At 41.0% G+C, this 19,454-nt stretch overlaps 1 protein-coding gene and 1 long non-coding RNA gene across 12 annotated transcripts in view; both read right to left on the bottom strand.

Moving 5' to 3' along the window:
- ctbp1 (C-terminal binding protein 1) overlaps window positions 1–19,454 on the bottom strand; it is a 228,049-nt gene that overhangs the window by 35,611 nt on the left and 172,984 nt on the right. For 5 of the 11 annotated variants that reach the window (XM_033034769.1, XM_033034756.1, XM_033034735.1 and 2 more), the window contains one exon: window positions 5,447–5,601. The exons of 2 other annotated variants lie outside the window; for them this stretch is intronic. In XM_033034769.1, coding sequence (XP_032890660.1) covers window positions 5,447–5,601 — 155 coding nt within the window. Of the gene's footprint in view, window positions 1–5,446; window positions 5,602–18,556; window positions 18,639–18,745; window positions 18,891–19,454 lie in introns of those variants that run through there. 4 more of the 11 variants (XM_033034754.1, XM_033034750.1, XM_033034755.1 and 1 more) reach the window with 2 other exon arrangements.
- On the bottom strand, window positions 14,425–17,004 carry LOC116981722. Its single transcript, XR_004414286.1, has 2 exons — window positions 15,808–17,004; window positions 14,425–15,509 (listed from the first exon to the last, which is right to left on the bottom strand). It is a non-coding gene; the product is annotated as an uncharacterized LOC116981722 (long non-coding RNA).

Here is a 19,454-nt window from a genome sequence, read left to right as displayed (position 1 = left end):
TGTTGCAAATCACAATAGAAACAAAGCGACGGTAGTGCAAGAAATGATAGGGAAATGTTCCATTACCGAGGCAGAAATAGAGTTGTGCAGGTCAGTTCAAGAACCTGATGGTTCTAGATTTATAGGTTTGGCTGCCAGATATAAATTGAGGTGTGATCGGAAATTCATAATTAGAGCTGCTCAGATAATTTGGCGGGTTATTGGTCTGAAGGCGACTACTAAGAAAATGAATAAGGAAGAACATACAGGGATTTGAAAACAAGAATGACAACCTTCAAGAGAGAGCATCAAGAATCAAGAGTAGTTTACTGTCATTTGTCCCAAAATGAAATGCTTAATAAGCCAGTTCGGTATTCCGAAAAACGCAAGGAATCATGGGATTTTTCAAAGGTCATTCGAGAATAAAAAAAGCGAATGGGGTGCCTGGTATCGGGGGAGAGCGGGGTGTAACAGCGAGAGAGAGGCGGTAGGTGCGAGTGGGAGACAGGGAGAGACAGTGAGAGGTGGGGGAAGAGAGGTTTTAGTCAGACAACCATTGGTAAAGCCTTGGCTCGTTGCTTCTAGGAGAGTCGAGAAAATGTCCTCAATCGAGAGACATCAGAACCTCATCATCTCGACCGCGCTGGAGATTTATGCAGGCACAGGAACAAATGACCTAAAGTTTGTATTGAGCGAACTGAGTGTTCTTACCATCCTCATCCTACATTGGTGCATTTTGCGAGAGTGGTTGGATCCCAGGATCGAGGAGTCAGCGCCCGACAGGTGAGCAGCCTCTCCGGAGGAACTGACACCTCTACTTCCTGGGTCGGACGCTGCTTCCTCAACCCCACTGCTCACGATGAGGATTCCAGAGCATCGCCGATGCCTCACATCAGCTCCTGATCTCCCGCCACCTGTCCGGATAATGTGACCAACGTTGGCTGAGCTGAAGAAGGGATCCAACCACTCTCACAAAATGCCGGTGTACGGCGAGGACGTGAAGATTACTCAGTTCACTCAACACAAACTTTAGGCCATTTGTCCCTTGCGCCCACGGAAACCCCAGCTCCGATCCATCCCAACCACGGCGCAAAAGTCTAATGTGCAGGAAGTCTGAAGGAGGGTTTTCTATACAGATGTCCGCGGACGGGAGTGTCGGCACAGGCCCGCAGCCAGCGAGGAGGGGAGGCGCTGGCCCCAGCTCGACTCTGCCTGTCCCGCCGGCGGGACGGGCGGGTTTGAGCTGGAGTGGTGCTTTTTCTCCGCGCCGCCTGTGGGCCTGGGCTGCCATTGCGATGGGCCAGCGCCCCGCCGGGACAGGCAGAACCGAGCTGGAGCTGATGCGCCCCCCCTATCCTCCTTTGCGCTCCCGTCCAGCTCCCACTGCCCTGGGGCCGCCCCGGACGAGACACTCGGGACGGAACGGGGACAGCCCAGCGGCGGCTTAATAGGGATGAGATGCAGGTCTGCACCCATGCAGCCGCACGGTCGCCGCGAGTGTTTAGCCCGATCGACCTATGACCTGTGCATGCGCAGTCGGAATACTGAACTGGCTTATTGCATCAGCACAACAGATATGTAAACAGGGTACTCAGTGGACACCATTACAATCATTGTATTGCAAGTCAATGTAGGTCAACAGTGATGAGCTTGGGGTGAACCGCCTTTCAACTCACATATAATATGTGTGCACCGTCAGCAAGACCAGTATTTATTGCCCTACTGAACAGATCCACTGGTGAAGGTGCTCCAAATATTATTAAGCAGGGAGATTCCTCGTTTGAATCCAATGACAGTGAACAACCCAAAATCTGAAGAAGGGCCTCGACCTGAAACGTCACCCAGTCCTTCTCCACAGAGATGCTGCCTGTCCCGTCGTGACTACGTTTTGTGACTACATTCTTCACTAATGGCATAGAATTGGAGGGCTACTTGCATTCCAACCTGTTTGCAGTCCATTTTAAGGTGGTGCAACGCTCAGGTTTGTCACAAGCTTTCATGAACAATCATTGCTGCTTTCACAGGGAACACACTCCAGCCAAGCAGCACGTTCCCAATTGGACATCACTGAACTAAATGTTTCTGCAATGATCTGGTAGTTCTGATTTTTAAAACCAACCTTGTTTTAGTTGCACATTGTTTATTTCGTTGAATTTAAATAGGCTGTCCAACCTATTCATGTGGAACCATTGACTACTAGCTGGTAAGTTATTCACAGTGTGTTACTGCTTTGAACAACGTGCAAATTTTAGATAATTTCTAAATTAGAATGAAACAGCTGAAGAGGAAATGGCCAAAAACAGATAGGTCTGCAGGTATCAAGACCTGGACAAGGATTTTGATAGCTAATTAGTTAAGAGAGAAATGGAAATAATAATTCCATAAATACCAGAACCATACAGGTCACAAAGGCGGCATGCAATCGTCCAAAAATAATGGAAAGTGTTTGGATATCACTGGTTCTGACTGGGAGTGAAAAACACCACTTTTGTCCTAAATATCTAGGATAGTTAGAATAAATATCTAGTTAATAGTTAAATCGGGGGAATTTTTGCTCATCCAGCACTGTTTGACAAACAACATGAGTTGTCAAGGAAGATAAATATGATAAGAATGTCACTTCAGGGGACCCATATTGAAATAAAAACTAGCACCGAGGCTATTAAGGAGATAGCCCGATGAGAGGCTGACATTCTGCCCAAAGAGGTAAGGACTAAGGAAGGGGCAATGCAAAGGCAAACGGATTCAGTGAAGAAATTCCCCCCCAATCAAAATCAGATTTGTTTATTGTCATACACATTGGGTGCAATGAAATTCTTTGTTGATATGAGGCTCGGAATAAACAGTAGGCACTCAGTAATGATAAAGACAACAATAAATATAATGAGCACAAAACTGCAGAAGAAGCAAGATTGTAGCGCAAAAATCAAGAAGTCCAACAGTATGTACAATGACAGAATAACCAAAATGAGGTAGAGAGGGATGACCATTGGAATGATTTTATCATGGATAAGAATTTTATAATTGATGTGTTCATGACTGAAAACCAGTGTAGGCTATAAAGTAATGAGTGGCTGCTACATTGGACGTTAGGAGCTAAGACGTGGCTGGTTGACCTGAAGTTTTAAGTTCAGATGGTTAACCCACAATGCATCTCAAGCATGTTGATGAACCTGATCCAAAATTGGCCGTGTGATAGGAGGCAGAGGGTAGTGGCAGATGGGTAATTTTCTAACTGTCTGACGAGAAATCTGTAACAAGTGGTGTACCACAGGGGACAGTGTTGGGTCATTACTGGATGATAATGTCCTCGGTACAATTAATAAATTTGCAAGCAATACAAAAACTGGCAATGGAGGAAAGAGGTTGTTTAAAGATAGAATGGGACATGGAAACCAATGGTTCTGCAGAATCTTGAATAAAAGAAAGAGTGCTGAAATAATACACCCATGGAGTGAATAGGCAACGTCTTGGTCCTGAACACCTTCTTCAGTGGGACATGGATCTGCTGGAAAGTTGCGCAAGTAGTTGGCAGATGATCTTAATCCAGACAAGAGTGAGGTAATGCATTTTGGGAGGTCAAATCTGTTAGGGCACATACAATTAGATGGCAGACACCTTAGGAGCACGGATGTAGACACCTTAGGGTACAAATCTATCTATAACTTCCTAAAAGCGGTGACACAACTGGATAGGGAAGTAAGAAAGTCATTTGGTATGCTTGCTCTAATAGGCTGAAGAGTTCACTATAAAAGTTGGGATGTCACACTGCAGTTGTGCTCAACATTGAATGGACTGCACTTAGAATGCTGTGTATAGTTTTGGTTGCCAGGAAACATGTGGTAGCAAAAGAGAGACTGCAGTGGAGATTTACCAGGATGTTGCTTGGAATAAAGGCTACAGTTGTAAGAAGAAATTGTATAGACTAGATTTATTCTTACTGGAATGTAAGCAGCTGAGGAGTTTATAAAATTATGAGTGCATTTTTACAGTAGAGAGCATATTGACTGGTTGAATCACGTCCTGGTTGGGCAACTCAAATGCCCAGGAATGAAGGAGATTACAGAGAGTGGTAGACACTGCCCAGTCCATCACAGGTACTGACCTCCTTTCCATTGAAGAGATCTATATGATGCTGCCTCAAAAAGGCAGCTAATCGCTTCAAAAACACACGCCACCCTTGCATTCTCATTTCATTCCTACTCTCGGGAAGAAGGCATTGGAGCCCGAAAAAACCCGTGACAGACAGGCTCAAAACAGCTCCTTTGCAACACCATCAGGCTCTTGAATACTACACAACACTAACCTCAATTATGAACTTTTATGGAAAGCCTTTGGTTGCACTAAAATCTTTGGGAATTTTTTGCACTAATATTGCAGTTATTAATTTATTGATTTTTTAAATTCTTATATTCATCCATGTGTATTGTGTTTACATGTCGGTAATGCTTTTGAAAGTAGAAATTACATTGTTCTGTTGTCAGTACATATGACAATTAAACACTTTTGACTTGACTCCCTCGATCGTCTCAATCGTTTGCCCGGGGGCAATCTAGGATTAGAGGGTGGAGGTTTAAATGAGAGGGGGAAAATTTTAAAAGAGATCTGCAGGGTATGCTTATCACACTGAGGGTGGACAATATTTGGAACAAGAGACCAGAGGTGATAGAGGCAAACACTATTATAACATTTAAAAGCATTAGACCAGGTACTCGGGTAGGAAGGGCATAGAGAGGCATGTGCTTAATGTGGGAAGATGAGATTAAGATAGATAAGCATTATGGTTGGCATGAACACAGTGGGCTGTAAAGGCTGATTTTGTCCACAACAATTCCATGATTCTATGAACTTTATAGATACTAGAATGAGAGATGGTAGCCAAAAGCACATTGGACTCCTCAGGTCTGGGAAGTAACGGTCTGGCCGGATAATGTGTCAACAGAATGAGCCAGGGTTATGAAATGAAAGTAGGCCATCTTCATGTCACCCAAAGCTTGGTCCTACTGTTCTACTATAGCACCAAGACTATGGTTCAATTTAAGAGGATTATGTGAGAAAGTCAATGGCTTGGGAATGGAATTTATGATGGGGACAGAAGATGGCAATCTCAGTCTTCCCAACATTTAACTTGAGGAAATGTTTGCTCCCTGTACACTGGACGTTGGAAAAGCTGTCATGGTTGTGAAAAATAAAACTAATGTTGGAAATAGTAGATCAGGCGTTAACTTGAAACATCAACTGTTCCTCTTCATACAGATGCTGCCTGACCGGCTGAATATTTCCAGTATTTTCCCTTTTTAACTCCATAACTATTTCAGAGCAATATCTGAGATGCTAATTGCCGTCAATGGTAAAATAAAACAGATGTTAAACATTTAATTATAATACTTGAACTGCAAGGCTTTGTAATAATTTCATTTAGTCAACAAAAGTTAAAGTGTTTCAATCCAGATATTCCTGTACTCACCTTTTCGTGAATCTCCTGTGTGGATTGTGCATCACAGAAAGCCACTGTTGCTACATCTTTTAGAATGGGCATTTCTACGGTGCAATCCCGGCCGTCCAGCAGTGCCACCAGGGGGCGTGGATGCATGGGGCCATTCATAATAGGAGGACGAATGCCTAGAGTCAAATGCAAACACAAATGTTGGTTAAACTTTTCTGATGCCAGTACTTAATCCATTGGCTTTGGCACTCTCCCAATTAAACTTACTGTACAGAACGCGAACAGAGCACAAGGCTTGCAACCAATGTGAATTTGTGCAGCTCTTTCAGGAATTCAAAATACCTGAGTCAACGTATCTGCATTTGCTACAGTTCACATTGAAAGCCTCAGTGCAAAAAAGTTTAACTTTCTGAACCAGTCTTAGCGACACTCGACCCATTATTTTGGCTAATTATCTTTACCAAGTCTAATCAATACTGAAGTGAAGAGGCAGAAATCAACTCGAGCAAAGTAATGAACAGTTGCAGTCTGAAACTGCAATTTCTCCAGAGCATTCCAAGGTTGAAATGTGAGGAGGAAATCCTTCCCACAGAGGGAAAATCTGCAGGCCTGCCCCGAGGCAATATCTACTGACTCCTGCGTGCAACTAAACAGTGGCAATTCATTTAAAATTTCCATAAGCACACATACTCTCCATGTTAAAAAAATATATAGTAAATTACAGCCAGAAGGCTTCCCGACAGGCCGTGGACTGGGAACGCAGCCGGAGGCCTTTATCGAGGCGCCGCGGTCTCGATACCTCCCAGATCACCGCGTAGAAGCCCGGGTTGAGGCCTCGTGGGTAGAAGCCATTTTCAACCTCTCACTTCTGAGGTCTGAGGTCCCACCTGCTTTAAAAGGGCATCAATAATGCCGGTGCCCAAGAAGAGCAAGGTGACGTGCCTCAATGACTATCGACCAGTGGCACTAACATTTGTGATGATGAAATGCTTTGAGAGGTTGATCATGGCGCAAATCAACTCGTACCTCGACAAAATCCTGGACCCACTGCAGTTCGCATACCGCCACAACAGATCAACGGTGGATGCAATCTCACTGGCTCTCCACTCCACTCTGGACCACTTGGACAACAAAAACTCATATATCAGGCTGTTATTCATTGACTACAGCTTGGCATTTAATACCATCATTCCCTCCAAGCTGGTTACCAAGCTCTCAGATCTGGGTCTCTGCGCATCCCTCTGCAATTGGATTCTCGACTTCCTCATTCACAGACCACAGTCCGTCCGTATTGGTGGAAATGTGTCATCCTTGATAGCAATCAGCACGGGAGCACCTCAAGGCTGCGTGCTCAGCCCACTGCTGTACTCACTCTATACTCATGACTGCGTAGCTGGACATAGTGCGAACTCCATCATCAAGTTCGCCGACGACACCACTGTTGTAGGACGAATCACTGATGGTGACGAGTCAGAGTATAGAAGTGAGATTGACCGATTGACCAAATGGTGCCAGCACAATAACCTGGCTCTCAACATCAGCAAAACCAAGGAAATTATTGTGGACTTCGGAAGGGGTGGGATGGGGTCCCACAGTCCCGTTTCATTGTCCTATCTGGGACACATGACAATAATCTATCTTAACTTGACAATAAAGTATTCCTATTCCTAAATAAATCTAGTGCTTTTTCCATTCAGATCCTTCTGAAATTTTCTGAGCATTTCAACATTTTAAAAACATTCAAACCTGGATCAATTCAAACAGTTATGGTTATACTGGATAAGAACTTTCCAGGTTTCATGTTTAAATGGAGGAGGTCATGTTGGCCCCATCGAGTCAATCAATCAATAATTTCTGGTAAAAATCTAACCAAAAACATATTGCTAACATTTTAAAATGTTGAAATATGCAAAGAAAAACACATGTATTAAACTGAAACAAATTGAAAAAGACAGGAGGGTGGACACAATAACAGATGGGAAAGGTGGACACATTCAAGTTTTTATTCTAATTTGTGTTCAGAATGTGGACATTGCTAGAATTAACATTTCTTGTCCATTTCTTGGACAGCATGATGGCGCAGCGGTAGAGTTGCTGCCTCACAGCGAATACAGCACCGGAGACCCGGGTTCGATCCCAACTACAGGTGCTGTCTGTACGGAGTTTGTACGTTCTCCCCGTGACCTGCATGGGTTTTTTCTCCGAGATCTTCGGTTTCCTCTCACACTCTAAAGATGTAACGGTTTGTAGGTTAATTGGCTTGCTAAATTAAAAAATTCTCCCTAGTGGGTATTAATGTGTGGGGATCGCTGGTCGGCGCGGACCCGGTGGGCCGAATGGACCTGTTTCTGGGCTGTATCTCTAAACTAAAATGAAACTAAACTTCCCAGAACATACTTGGGCAGGGTGTCCTGGGTTTAGATTCAGCAACAATTAAGGAATTAAGCTATATGTTCCAGGTCAATGCACAACTTGCAGTGAGGGTTGCATGTAGCAGTGTTCCCAAAAGCATGCTGCCTTTGTCCATCTTCATGGTGGAGGACATGGATGTGGGAGGTGCTGTCAGGACAACTCAATCACCCAAGTATCTGTATTTGCAGAAGACATATACCTAAGCCAAGGTACGTCGATGGTAGATATAATCAATATCAAGGATAGATCGGGTGTCGATTGAGTAGAACGTTTTGTCCTTTTGTCAAAAGCAGCTTTAGAAGTCGTGGAGGTATAGGCATCCAGATAAGTAGGAAGAAATCCAACACACTTCTGACGTGCCTTATAGGTGGTGGAAATGCTTTGTGGCATCAGAAGGTGATTCCACAAGATATCGAGCCTCCGACCTCGGTATTTATGTGACTGGTTCAGAATGTCAATAGAGAGACTTGCTGATAATGCAATTACGTCTAGAAGGTTAGTAGTTAGACCTGTTGAAGCTGGTCATCGCCCGATACTTGTGCAGCAAAAGTGTTATTTGCCACGGATCAGGCCATACCCGAAAGCTGACGGTGCAGGTATGGGCTGTTTCAACATTGAGGAATTGCGAATGAAAAATTACAGCATTGTTCAATCATCAGTGACCTTCTCCAGTTCCAGTCTGATGATTCAAGGTTACTGGTGGAACAGCTGAAGATGATTGCCATGGGACGCTTCCCTGATGAATTTCTGCAACATTATCTTAGGGCTGTGACGATTGATAACCAGGACATCGTCCTTTATGTAAAAGGTGATTCCACACTAATTTTAAATCAAGATTTGGTATTGGTATTGTTTTTTTTATTGTCACAGGTACCAAGATACAGTGAACAGCTTTGTCTGTGTGCTATCCTTTAAATCACACTTTACACGAGCACAATCTAGCCATACGCAAGTACAACAGGTAGTGCAAAGAGAAAAATATCAGAGTGCAGAATATAGTGTAACAGAGAACATACAAATAATAAAGTGCAAGTCCACAATGAGGTACATTGGAATATTGGGCCACATACTAGCTTAGGGGAGGACCATTGAGCAGTCTAATAATAGCAGGGAAGAAACTGTCATGAATCTGGTGCTACATGCTTTGAAGCTTTTGTATCTTTTGCACTACAGAAAAAAAGGGGAGAAGAGGGAATGACCGGGGTGAAAATAGTATTTAACTGTTTTCCCTAGGCAATGTGAAGTATGGAGAGAGAGAGAGATTGGGGAATGATGGGAGTGAGTGAGAAGGCTGGCTCATGTGCTGGACTGAGCTCTGTCCACCACTCTCTGCAATGTCAAATGGTCATGGGCAGTGCTGTTACCAAATCAAGCTGTAATGCAACCTGATAGGATGCTTTTCAGGGTGCATCTGTGAAAGTTGGTACGAGTCATTGAAGACATGCCAGGCCTCCTTAGCCTTCTGAGGAAGTAAAGGCATTGGTCTGCTTTCTTGGCTGTAGCTTCAATATGTGGGTTGAGGATAAATTGTTGATGCTTTTTGCGCTCAAGAACTTTAAATTCTTGACCATCTCCTCTTCGGCATCATTGATGCTGATTGGGATGTGTGCACCACTTCATTTCTGAAATCAATAAGTAGCTCCTTCATCTTGCTGCCATGCAGGAAGGTTGTTGCCCCATGTTACTAAGCTCAGTCTCATTCCTGTACTCTATCTCATCATTGTTTGCGATCCAGTCTACTATAGTGGTGTCATCTGCAAACATAAATGGAGTTACAGCATGATTATGCCTCAGTCATCTGATGTCAAGGGCAAATGCTTTCATCATGCCTGTGCAGATCAGCTCTTTGGTCACATTTGGACAATTCAAAGGTACACTAGGCAATGGACAACAAATTAGCCAAGCAAGAATATATCCTCCTACGACATTCAGTTGTTCTTCCAAGTGTTGTTCAGCACGGAGCAGCATTGACTGATCTGCTGAGGGAGCACGGAATGGGGGTAATCAGGTTTCATCTTCCAGGGTTGATCTGAGACTTCAAACATCTGGAGTTAATGCTGAAGACTCCAGTCTGTTTACCACCATTCTGCCCTGTAGTGGTTTTGCAGTGGCCTATGTCATTTTCAAATCCACTGTCAAGGTCGATGCCAGATGATCCACCCAGACTAATTTATTTTTTTGGTTTGGCATAACTGAATAGCTTCCTGGACCACTTCAGAGCCCAGTTAAGCACCAACCATGGCCAGACCAGGTAAAATTAATAGATTGTCAAAGGAACTAGTGAACAGGATGAACTTGTATGATCATCTGTGGACACCATTATTGTGTCTGGATATTAAAAAAAAAAAATCAGATGATTTAATTAATGGAGATTCCACAGCTGTTGTGCAGGGATTTCTGCACCTTTGGGTACAGTTTAATAATGCAGCAAGTTCACTGCTGCAACATCACCATATCACCATGCCAAGATGCAAAAAAACCATGCCGTTTAGACATTATACAATTTACTGCGGTTGATGTCAGAGTGGAAGGACAGAAAACCGAGAGACAATATCATATGGCACGAGGAGGAGGCCAGACATCTTATTGTGCCTGAGCTGGCAGTCAGAGTTACCCAATTGGCCCACTCCCCAAATCCAAAAAGTTTATTTTTATGAACACACATTAATATTCTGTGAAAGCAACGATTGTAACAAATGCCACCAGCCTTTCAGATAATGCTTTGAACATTTTCTTTCTGTGGAATAATTGGTTAAAGTTACATGGAGAGATTTGGAGAGCCCTCATGAAAATTAATCAGATTTGATTACAACAGAGGTTTACACCATCGCTGAAATGAGCATTTCTCAGAACGACACACTCTGCAGCACCTATAAGATACTGCAGATTTTAGCATTTGCTGGACGGATATTCTCAACCATTCAAATGAAAACAATGCAACGGGAAAATTTCTTCTATGAAGAAAATACTTAATTGGGGAAGATGGTGGTGGTATAGTTTAGCCAACAGCTGTGCTGATAGAGCTAACCCAACTTGGCTGTTACCTTGTGGTCCAGCAAAATGTTCACTTTCACTTAACAAATAAAGATCCCTTCTGAGAAATGGAATATTATCTCCTTGAATGATTCTTTCCACATTAATTCCCATTTGTTGCGTAAAAATACTATCCTCATCTCCACTCATTACTCTTTTATTGCCTTTTAATACTTTAACCGTGATCAGATTTAACATGGTTCAGGCAAGTGGATTTTCAAAGAGCCACGGTAATGTACCTCTGTCATGGAAAGGAGGTGAAATTAGCTGGGAAAATAAATGGGAAAACAGCAAACTCAATGAAGGTACATTTAAGTTTGTTCTTACCAGCAGAATCACCGTGTAATCAGCAAATATTTTACCAAGCACTTCTGTTTCTAATACTAGCAACAATTGGAAAACGTCCAACACATTTAGAACGACAAAAGGTCAATCTGCCTTCATCTGCAAGGACAAGCTGCAAAACCAGTTTTCTTTTATAATCTTTTTTAAATTAATAGGACATTACATAATAATTGCTCATTTTCTGGGTAGTTAAATGCAATATGATAGACAAGTTTTTTTTTTTTTTTTAAAGTAACAGAAATCTATTATCGTCTCCGTCTAACTGTTCAACATAACACCTATAACTCCTAAAGATTTCACTGGCCTTTGCACAGACTTTTCCCTCTAGATCTGGTTGCTGAGTAAGCAGCGATTTGTTTCATGAAATTAATTAGTGGCCTGGTGGCTTTTAGCAAGTGCACTGTGTAAATCTTGAATCCAAAGGAAAGGCAGAGGACCTGGTTAATCTAACCAAAACATCTTCACATAGTCTGGTAACATAACTATGTGCAATGCAATTCACAGGCAAATCACATGACAAAACTCAACTACAAATGACTCAAAAGCTTGGTACCAAAATAAAGTTTCCTAAAATCTTTGAGGAGAGGCAGAACGGTGGTGGAGGAAGATACAACAGTGGCGGTTAATAGTTTCCGTTAGACACATACACGTTCAGGGAATGGAGGGATATGGATCAGATGCAGGCAGAGGAGATTTTATCTTGGCATCATATACAGCAGACATTGTGGGCCGAAGGACCTGGTCCTGTGCCATAGTTTTCTTTGTTCTATGATTGAAGAGAAGAAATCTACTTTTGGCCTTACCAGGCAATGGCACAACTAACAATGAAGCAAAGGGTGCCACAATAAGCCATAATTGGTAGAGAGTAGATATCTCAGACAATTGTTGGGCTGGAGGAAATAAGAAAGGATAAAAAATGCTGGAGTCATTCAGCAGGTCACGATGTTGATTCGGGATCCTTCTTCCTCTCTCGAACAGTCTGAAGGGTCCCGATGCAAAATGTTGTCTATCCATTCCCTCCACAAATACTGCCTGACCTGCTTAGTTCCCCCAGCACTTTGTCTTTTGCTGAAGATTCCAGCATCTGCAGTTTCTCCTGCCTCTATTAAACTTACCCTGGTTTCACCCAAACAGATTCCACTTTCCTTCTCTGGCATAGGCCTAAACCACTGGGAGCACTGCTGTCCTGCCTACCCTATCTATGTATTAGTCAATTCAAGAATCGAATCGATTAACACAAATTTCCAAATATTTCTCGACTCTCAGATTGGGAATCCAGCCACTGAATGTGACAAATTTAATCTGGATGAACACAGGAATCCCATGAAAAGATTGACTGCCAGGAGAAAGATCGATTCAATTTATTTAATTGCTTATTTTTTCAATGTTTTTAATTGTTTTGCAAGTGAGTGTTTAGTTTTTAAAACAGCACTTTTGTTTTATTCGATAGGTCCCAAGTGTTGGTGTGCGTTCGTGAATATTGAAGACGATAGCCTTGACAGCCTGAGGAGGGATGCCATACTGGTTGTCGAAACCATTCTGCGAGTACAGCAGGCCGTCTGTGCTGAGACAGTCGCAATGCTGCTCTCACCCACGCTGTAATGCCGGGAGAGAAAACAGTGCCTGGGGCCATGCTGGAACAAGCAAATGGCAGATGGCCCTGCAGTTTCAGGGCAATGAAGGTCTGCCCCGTTACTACAGGCTCAGAACTACATAGATTTATCTCAATCCCAAATTAATGGAATTATTTGTCTCTGTTATTAGGTCAAGGCTCATGTCAATGAAGTCCTCTAAGGCAACACAAGAAGTGATTGTAAATAGGCTTTCATAGCATGTAATGATCTGCCACTGTTTGGAATTGAACAAGGGTTTTTTACTATTAAACTAAACAAGACCTATTCTTAAAGACAATGTTTTAACATGCATGCATGAATCTGGAAAGTCTGCTCTTAATTTACACATTTATTTAGCAATGTGAACTTCTCATTACAAATTGTTCAAAATTGCTTATTTCATCTACGTACTCTCGGGCAGTTAGCATGTGCGATTGGATAACTCACCTAACATGCTTCCAATTAATAAAAAAATTACAAACATCTTCAAAGCGCTTAACATCTCTTGATTTAATGAAAATGTGCTTTGAAGCCAATTTTCAAACACTTTGATGAAGGTGATTCCTGGCTCGTGGCATGTCCTAACTCACACAGAGTAGGCTGTGTGAATAGAAAATAGTAACTAAAATTACAAAACTGACAAGAAATTTAAAAAAAAACTCAAGAGAACCAGCAATAAAGGGAAAGGGCAAAGTAAAGGAGCACACAATTTTAATTTTAAATATTATTTTACTGATAACGTCATTCAGAATTTAATTGTACTTTGCCAGTCCAATGGTCAACGTTCTTTAAGTAAAGCTCCAAATTATGGATCTTAAGCTCTGTAACTACTCTGACAATCAAATTCCTTTTATTAATTTCATTTCACTCTTGCTTTATATCTGTAAAAGTTGCTTTAAGGCTGTTGTTTGAAAAAGTTCAGACAAAGTTCTGTTTATTCGACAATTTGGATCAGGATCAATGTTTCATTTCAAAGGAAAGTTAATCCAGCTAGTGAGCTTTACGAACCCAGTAAAACCTTGCAGTAATATTTACAGAGAATGGTGGAGATGGTTAATGTTTGTTCTTTTAACATCAAGTACAAACATTGGGAAAGCTTGTAATGCCACCGGGCATATTATTTTTTTCCCTTTGAATAGAAAACACACATGAAATAAAAGGGGATAATAACCATCAAATGTTTTTTTTTTTTAATTGGAAAGGTAAGACTACCACTGAAAAATGAAAATTAAAATAAAATTATTATGAAATAAAATAAATGTTTTATATAAAAATTGAATTTATGAAAAATGAATTCGATTTTTACATAAAACAGATCAGTACAACACAAGAACACACCATTCAGTCCACATTGTCTGTGTCAAATACGATTCCAAGCCCAATTTATCTGGCTGCACATAAACAATACCCCTCAATTTCCTGAATAGACATATGCTTATCCAAAAAATGTTAGATGCCACTATCGTATCTGCCTTAATCACTACCACTGGCAGCATGTTCCAGGCACTCGCCATCTTCTATGCAAATAAGTTGCCCCACCCACCTCATTTGAACTTTGTCCCTCTCACATTAACCTATGACTTCTAATAGTTGATCCATCTTGGGAAAAAGGTTATGACTGTATATCCTTATCTATGCTTTTGGATTTTTTGTTAAAGAAAAGCAATAAAAGACAAACTTTGCAAAGTGCAGTACGTAGGTGATACATTATTAGTGCAAGTTACTTAGTTTATATGACAGAGGAGGCAATTCAGCCCACTGGTCTGTGCTAACTCCCAGCAGAGTAATCACACTTGTTATATTCTCTTTCTCCTCATCTCCCTGCTTTCCTTCTCGTATGTCCTTCATCTTCACCACGACTCTTTTTGCCATTTAGTAGTCATTGCCAATTAACATTACACAACACCTGTGAGATGCTGGAGGAAATCAGGGAACCCAGTTGAAACTCATGCAGTCACTGGACGAACATGTAAACTCTGTAAACCATGATCACAGATCAAGATTGAACCCATGTCTACTAATTACTGTACCACTGTATACCACACACCATTGTTTCAATTAGTGTTGGTCAAAAACGAAACAAAATTAATGGCTCAATTATTGTAATGTACCTCGTTGAGTGAGGTAACTAGTGGCCTGCAGATAGGTTGTGTTGTATTATGCAGACAAATACTTTTGCAACACAAATATTAAGATGCTGTTTAATTACCACACTTAGCCCACTGTGCCCATCCTCTGCAAAAAGAAATAGATCCTTCCTCCCGAATCTATCCTGGTCACACAGAAATGTATACACTTAAACTCAGTTCCTTTTCAGTCTGTTCTACTCCAAACACAAACTATGATTCTCGTTCTGCCAGTGCATTACTTTACTAATTCTCCAGCCTGGATTCCATTTGTCATTTTTGTGACCCTCTGATTGAACCCATCTAGATCATTCTGGAGACTAAAGCTTCCATCTGCACTGTCAACCACATTACCATTCCTATTATCAGTTGCAAAATTGTTTATCGTGTCCCGATATCCAAGTCTAAATCCCTCCAAATATATAGGTATTACAAACAGCAAGTGATAAATGAGTGCTCTGAAACCCCATCAGAAACAGTTCCTAATCACAAAAACACCAATCATTTTTTTAATCCCTGGGTTCTTGCCAACTTTGGATCTACTATCCACCCCATCTTAATAGAAACATAGAAATTAGGTGCAGGAGGAGGCCATTCGGCCCTTCGAGCCTGCACCGCCATCCAATATGATCATGGCTGATCATCCAACTCAGTATCCTGTACCTGCCTTCTCTCCATACCCCCTGATCCCTTTAGCCACAAGGGCCACATCTAACTCCCTCTTAAATATAGCCAATGAACTGGCATCAACTACCTTCTGTGGCAGAGAATTCCAGAGATTCACCACTCTGTGTGAAAAATGGTTTTCTCATCTTGGTCCTAAAAGATTTCCCCCTTACCCTTAAACTGTGACCTTGGATCCCGTGGGCTGTTATTTATTTAACTACTTGGTCAAGCAGGATGCTGTCAAAAGCTTAGCTTAAATCTACGTAGCCTACATCAAATGCTTCATTTGTACTGGTCAAAAAAAAAAATCCAGTCAAGTTAGTCTGGCGTGACTTTCACCAAATCAATCCATGCCGATTCCTCTTGATTAATCTGTTCGCTTTTTACTGAAGGTTTATATTGTTCCTCAGCATAAATTCTAATTTGTGTCCTGGAGAAGTTAAACTAGTTGCCATGTAATTACTTCATCCCCTTTGTAAACAGACAATGCTGGCAGTTCTGTAATTCATTGGCACCAATCCTATAGCCAAGGAGAAAGTTTAAAAAATAAATAAAAATCAGAAACTCCATATTTGCTTCCTTTGTTTCTTTTTATCAGCTTGAAATATTACATCTAGAATTTGCCCTTTTGTCCTTTGCAAACTTGCTGAACCCCTCAATACTTCCTCTGCTTTTATGTTATTTTGCTCTCTATTCCTACGCAAACCTTATCCAACACTACATCTGCTTCCAACTTAACTCCCAGTTTTTTTTCACTGTGGGCCATCTTATTTGTTCCTTATCGGATATAAATGTACACTGGTACCACACTCAAATGGCATTTACTTACTCTGCACTTTGAGATTTTAGATCTTTATCCTTATCCAACAATCAATTTTGTATTTACCACCACTAAAAATAGCATAATTAGCTTGTTAGCTAAATAAATATTAAATGTGCAAACTTGACTTGTGTCTGTTTGTGATCACCTGAAAACAAAAATCTGCAGAAAAAAAGTTAACAACTTGAAACCTTCATTGTGATTCTCTCTTCACTTGTGTTACCTGCCTTGTTGAATATTTCCAGCATTCATTCCATGTGAAACACATGCTTGATGGCCCACAAGGCAACCAAGATGAAAGCCAAGCTGTTTAAATATTTATATATCTTTTTTACACACACATTGATGTCTTAACAGAATTGGCCACCCCCAAAATGAACACTTAACTATGTTTAGACTTACACTACTTCAAGCTGCAAAAAGAGAATGCTGTAAATTTCAAATAATAATAGTTTAAGGTTTCAACTTAGATTAAACTAGAAATTTAAATCAATTGTCACCATATCTGACAAAGAACTATTTTGAAATTAATACATCCATTCAATTTAAATGAATAAAACTGAAAAGAATAATCTAAAACAATACACAAAATGCTGGAATAACTCAGCAGGTCAGGCAGCATCTCTGGAGAGAAGGAAAGGGTGACGTTTGGGTCGAGACCCTTCTTCCTGCTCTCACCCATTCTTTCTCTCCAGTGATGCCGCCTGTCCTGCTGCGTTACGCCAGAATTTTGTGTCTATCTTCGTTTTAAAACAGCATCCAGAATTGTGTTTTCCTTCCCACACAAGACTATCATGGACAAGATTCTTCCACTTTCTCCTTGGACATGGAAATGTGCAATAAATTTGGCTGAAGGTAGCCATTTGGTCTGCTTCGAAGAAGCAATTCACCACAATCATATTTCACCCCTTTCTCATAAAATGATTGCAGATTGTTTCTGCAAGTTATTAAACAATTGTTTGCGATCAACGTTGTAAAGACTAGTCAGAAAATTCCCCAAAAAGACCAATATACACACCATGAAAGTACTTACGAAAGGATAAATAACAAGCAATGTGACATATAGAATGTACTTTGTTTGCCTGTTTCTGTTCATGAAACACACGCTTTCATCTCCAAATAAGATAAACTTAAAAGCAACTTATTCATTTGTGCTTTCCAATCATTATCTCAACACCACAAACATCCTAGGGCCAAAGAAGCATTAAAGGACTTGCACTGAGATCTATGCCAATATTACACTCATTATTACCCAAGACATGCAAGCAATATTTTTAACTAACACTCCTTTTGCAGATTTTCACTCCTAACGTGGAAAGACTTTCAGCCTCCCATTGTTACCCTGATGAAGGTACAGAAACTAAGACTCCAAAGGATTCCAATATTCTGTATCATTTGACCACATGTTCATCCTTTTATTTGGTTTTTAATATTGCTCATTCTCGAAAGCACAAAAGCACCTTTGCCAACATGCTGAAGACATACAAGGGGTAAGGGTTTCGGCCCGAAACGTCGCCTATTTCCTTCGCTCCATAGATGCTGCTGCACCCGCTGAGTTTCTCCAGCAATTTTGTGTACCTTAGAAATACTTGTTCACCTACTGTCAGACTCAGGCTCCCAGTTAGCTCATGGATCACAGAAAACATACAAGGTTTATGAATGGCACATTCCTCTCGGAGAATCCTCTCGCAGAGGATTCCTTTGTCTACTTTACCATTTGATAAACATGAAATCTCTCACTGCTGTCAACACACCATCATTACTATTTTTTGGGCACAAGAAAACATTCACTTATTTTTACAAGGCCATTTTACCAGTTTGATTTCCTGACCTGGCTACAAATGAACTTAAGTTAAAAAATCTGGAGAGTGGTAATTATCTGAACAGAAAAGGTGTTATACTGAATTCTTAACTAACACTGGTTCAAATGTAGCTCTGTACAAGTAGGTCTATAATTTGACTGGGCATGCCATAATCAATATTCAGTGATTTTTATCAACAAGAAAGAATTTCATTAAGAGACAATTAAGGATGTAACAGTTTTTTTTTCTCTTTTGCCAGTGCTGGCTTTGCACAACAGGGTAGAAAGTTCAGAAAAGCAATGAAAAGGACCCACTGTGCATACTGCAGTCATTTTTGTGTTAAAATATCTTCATTGCTTCATCTGTTGGAACCCAGCGATAGCCATAATGCTTTTTCTAAATATAATTAATAGACAATGTATTATTAATAATATGTAATACAAGTGTGCACCACTAATCATATTGTACACAATGAAGCTTTAACGCAAAAATGGCATACCAACCTGAAATGACCCTCAAGCTGGATGCTGCCCTTTTAAAGTTCCTAAAGTTGATTGTTGTACAAAAATAATGGGCAAGATATTGGAGTTCAATTAAAGTTATAAAATCGCAATTCATGCCCATTTTCTTAAATTTTACATTCAAAATCTGAAAGACAGGAAGCATTTCTTAATAATTCCTTCCTAGAAAGAATAAATATGTGTAAACTGTACTGCTCTTCTAGACCATTGGCAATGCCACATAATAGCCACAGGTTAATAAAGAACACAAAACATGCCAATCGTCAAGTCTATACCTACACTGATCCCATTTATTAGGTGGTCCATAGCATCCTATACCCTGGTAATTCAAGTGCTCATCTAGATACTTCTTAAATGTTGCGAGATAACTGAAGCCATTTCCAAATGGCCGGCGATTCAGACCCAAACTGGTCTAATTTTGCCTTTACCCACAAAGTCTCTGGTCATGCAGGAAGAATACCCACGCTTGGTTCAGCAACTATAACCCCCAGGAACAAGAGAGATTACAGAGGGTAGTAGACACTGTCCGTCCACTAGAAACGACAGTTGCTGACCACCCTCATCAAAGGGATCTATAGGAGGCACTACAGGCAGCGAATATCATCAAAGGCCCACACCACCTTGGCCACACTCTGATTTTCTCCTACCATTGGGATGGTGCAGGTGCCTGAAAACCATGACCACCAGGTTC

This window comes from Amblyraja radiata, chromosome 1, assembly GCF_010909765.2.
Source record: "Amblyraja radiata isolate CabotCenter1 chromosome 1, sAmbRad1.1.pri, whole genome shotgun sequence".
NCBI classification, from domain to species: domain Eukaryota; kingdom Metazoa; phylum Chordata; class Chondrichthyes; order Rajiformes; family Rajidae; genus Amblyraja; species Amblyraja radiata.
The sequence above is the reverse complement of the archived record's forward strand: the minus strand, read 5'-3'. Positions and strand labels throughout refer to the sequence as shown.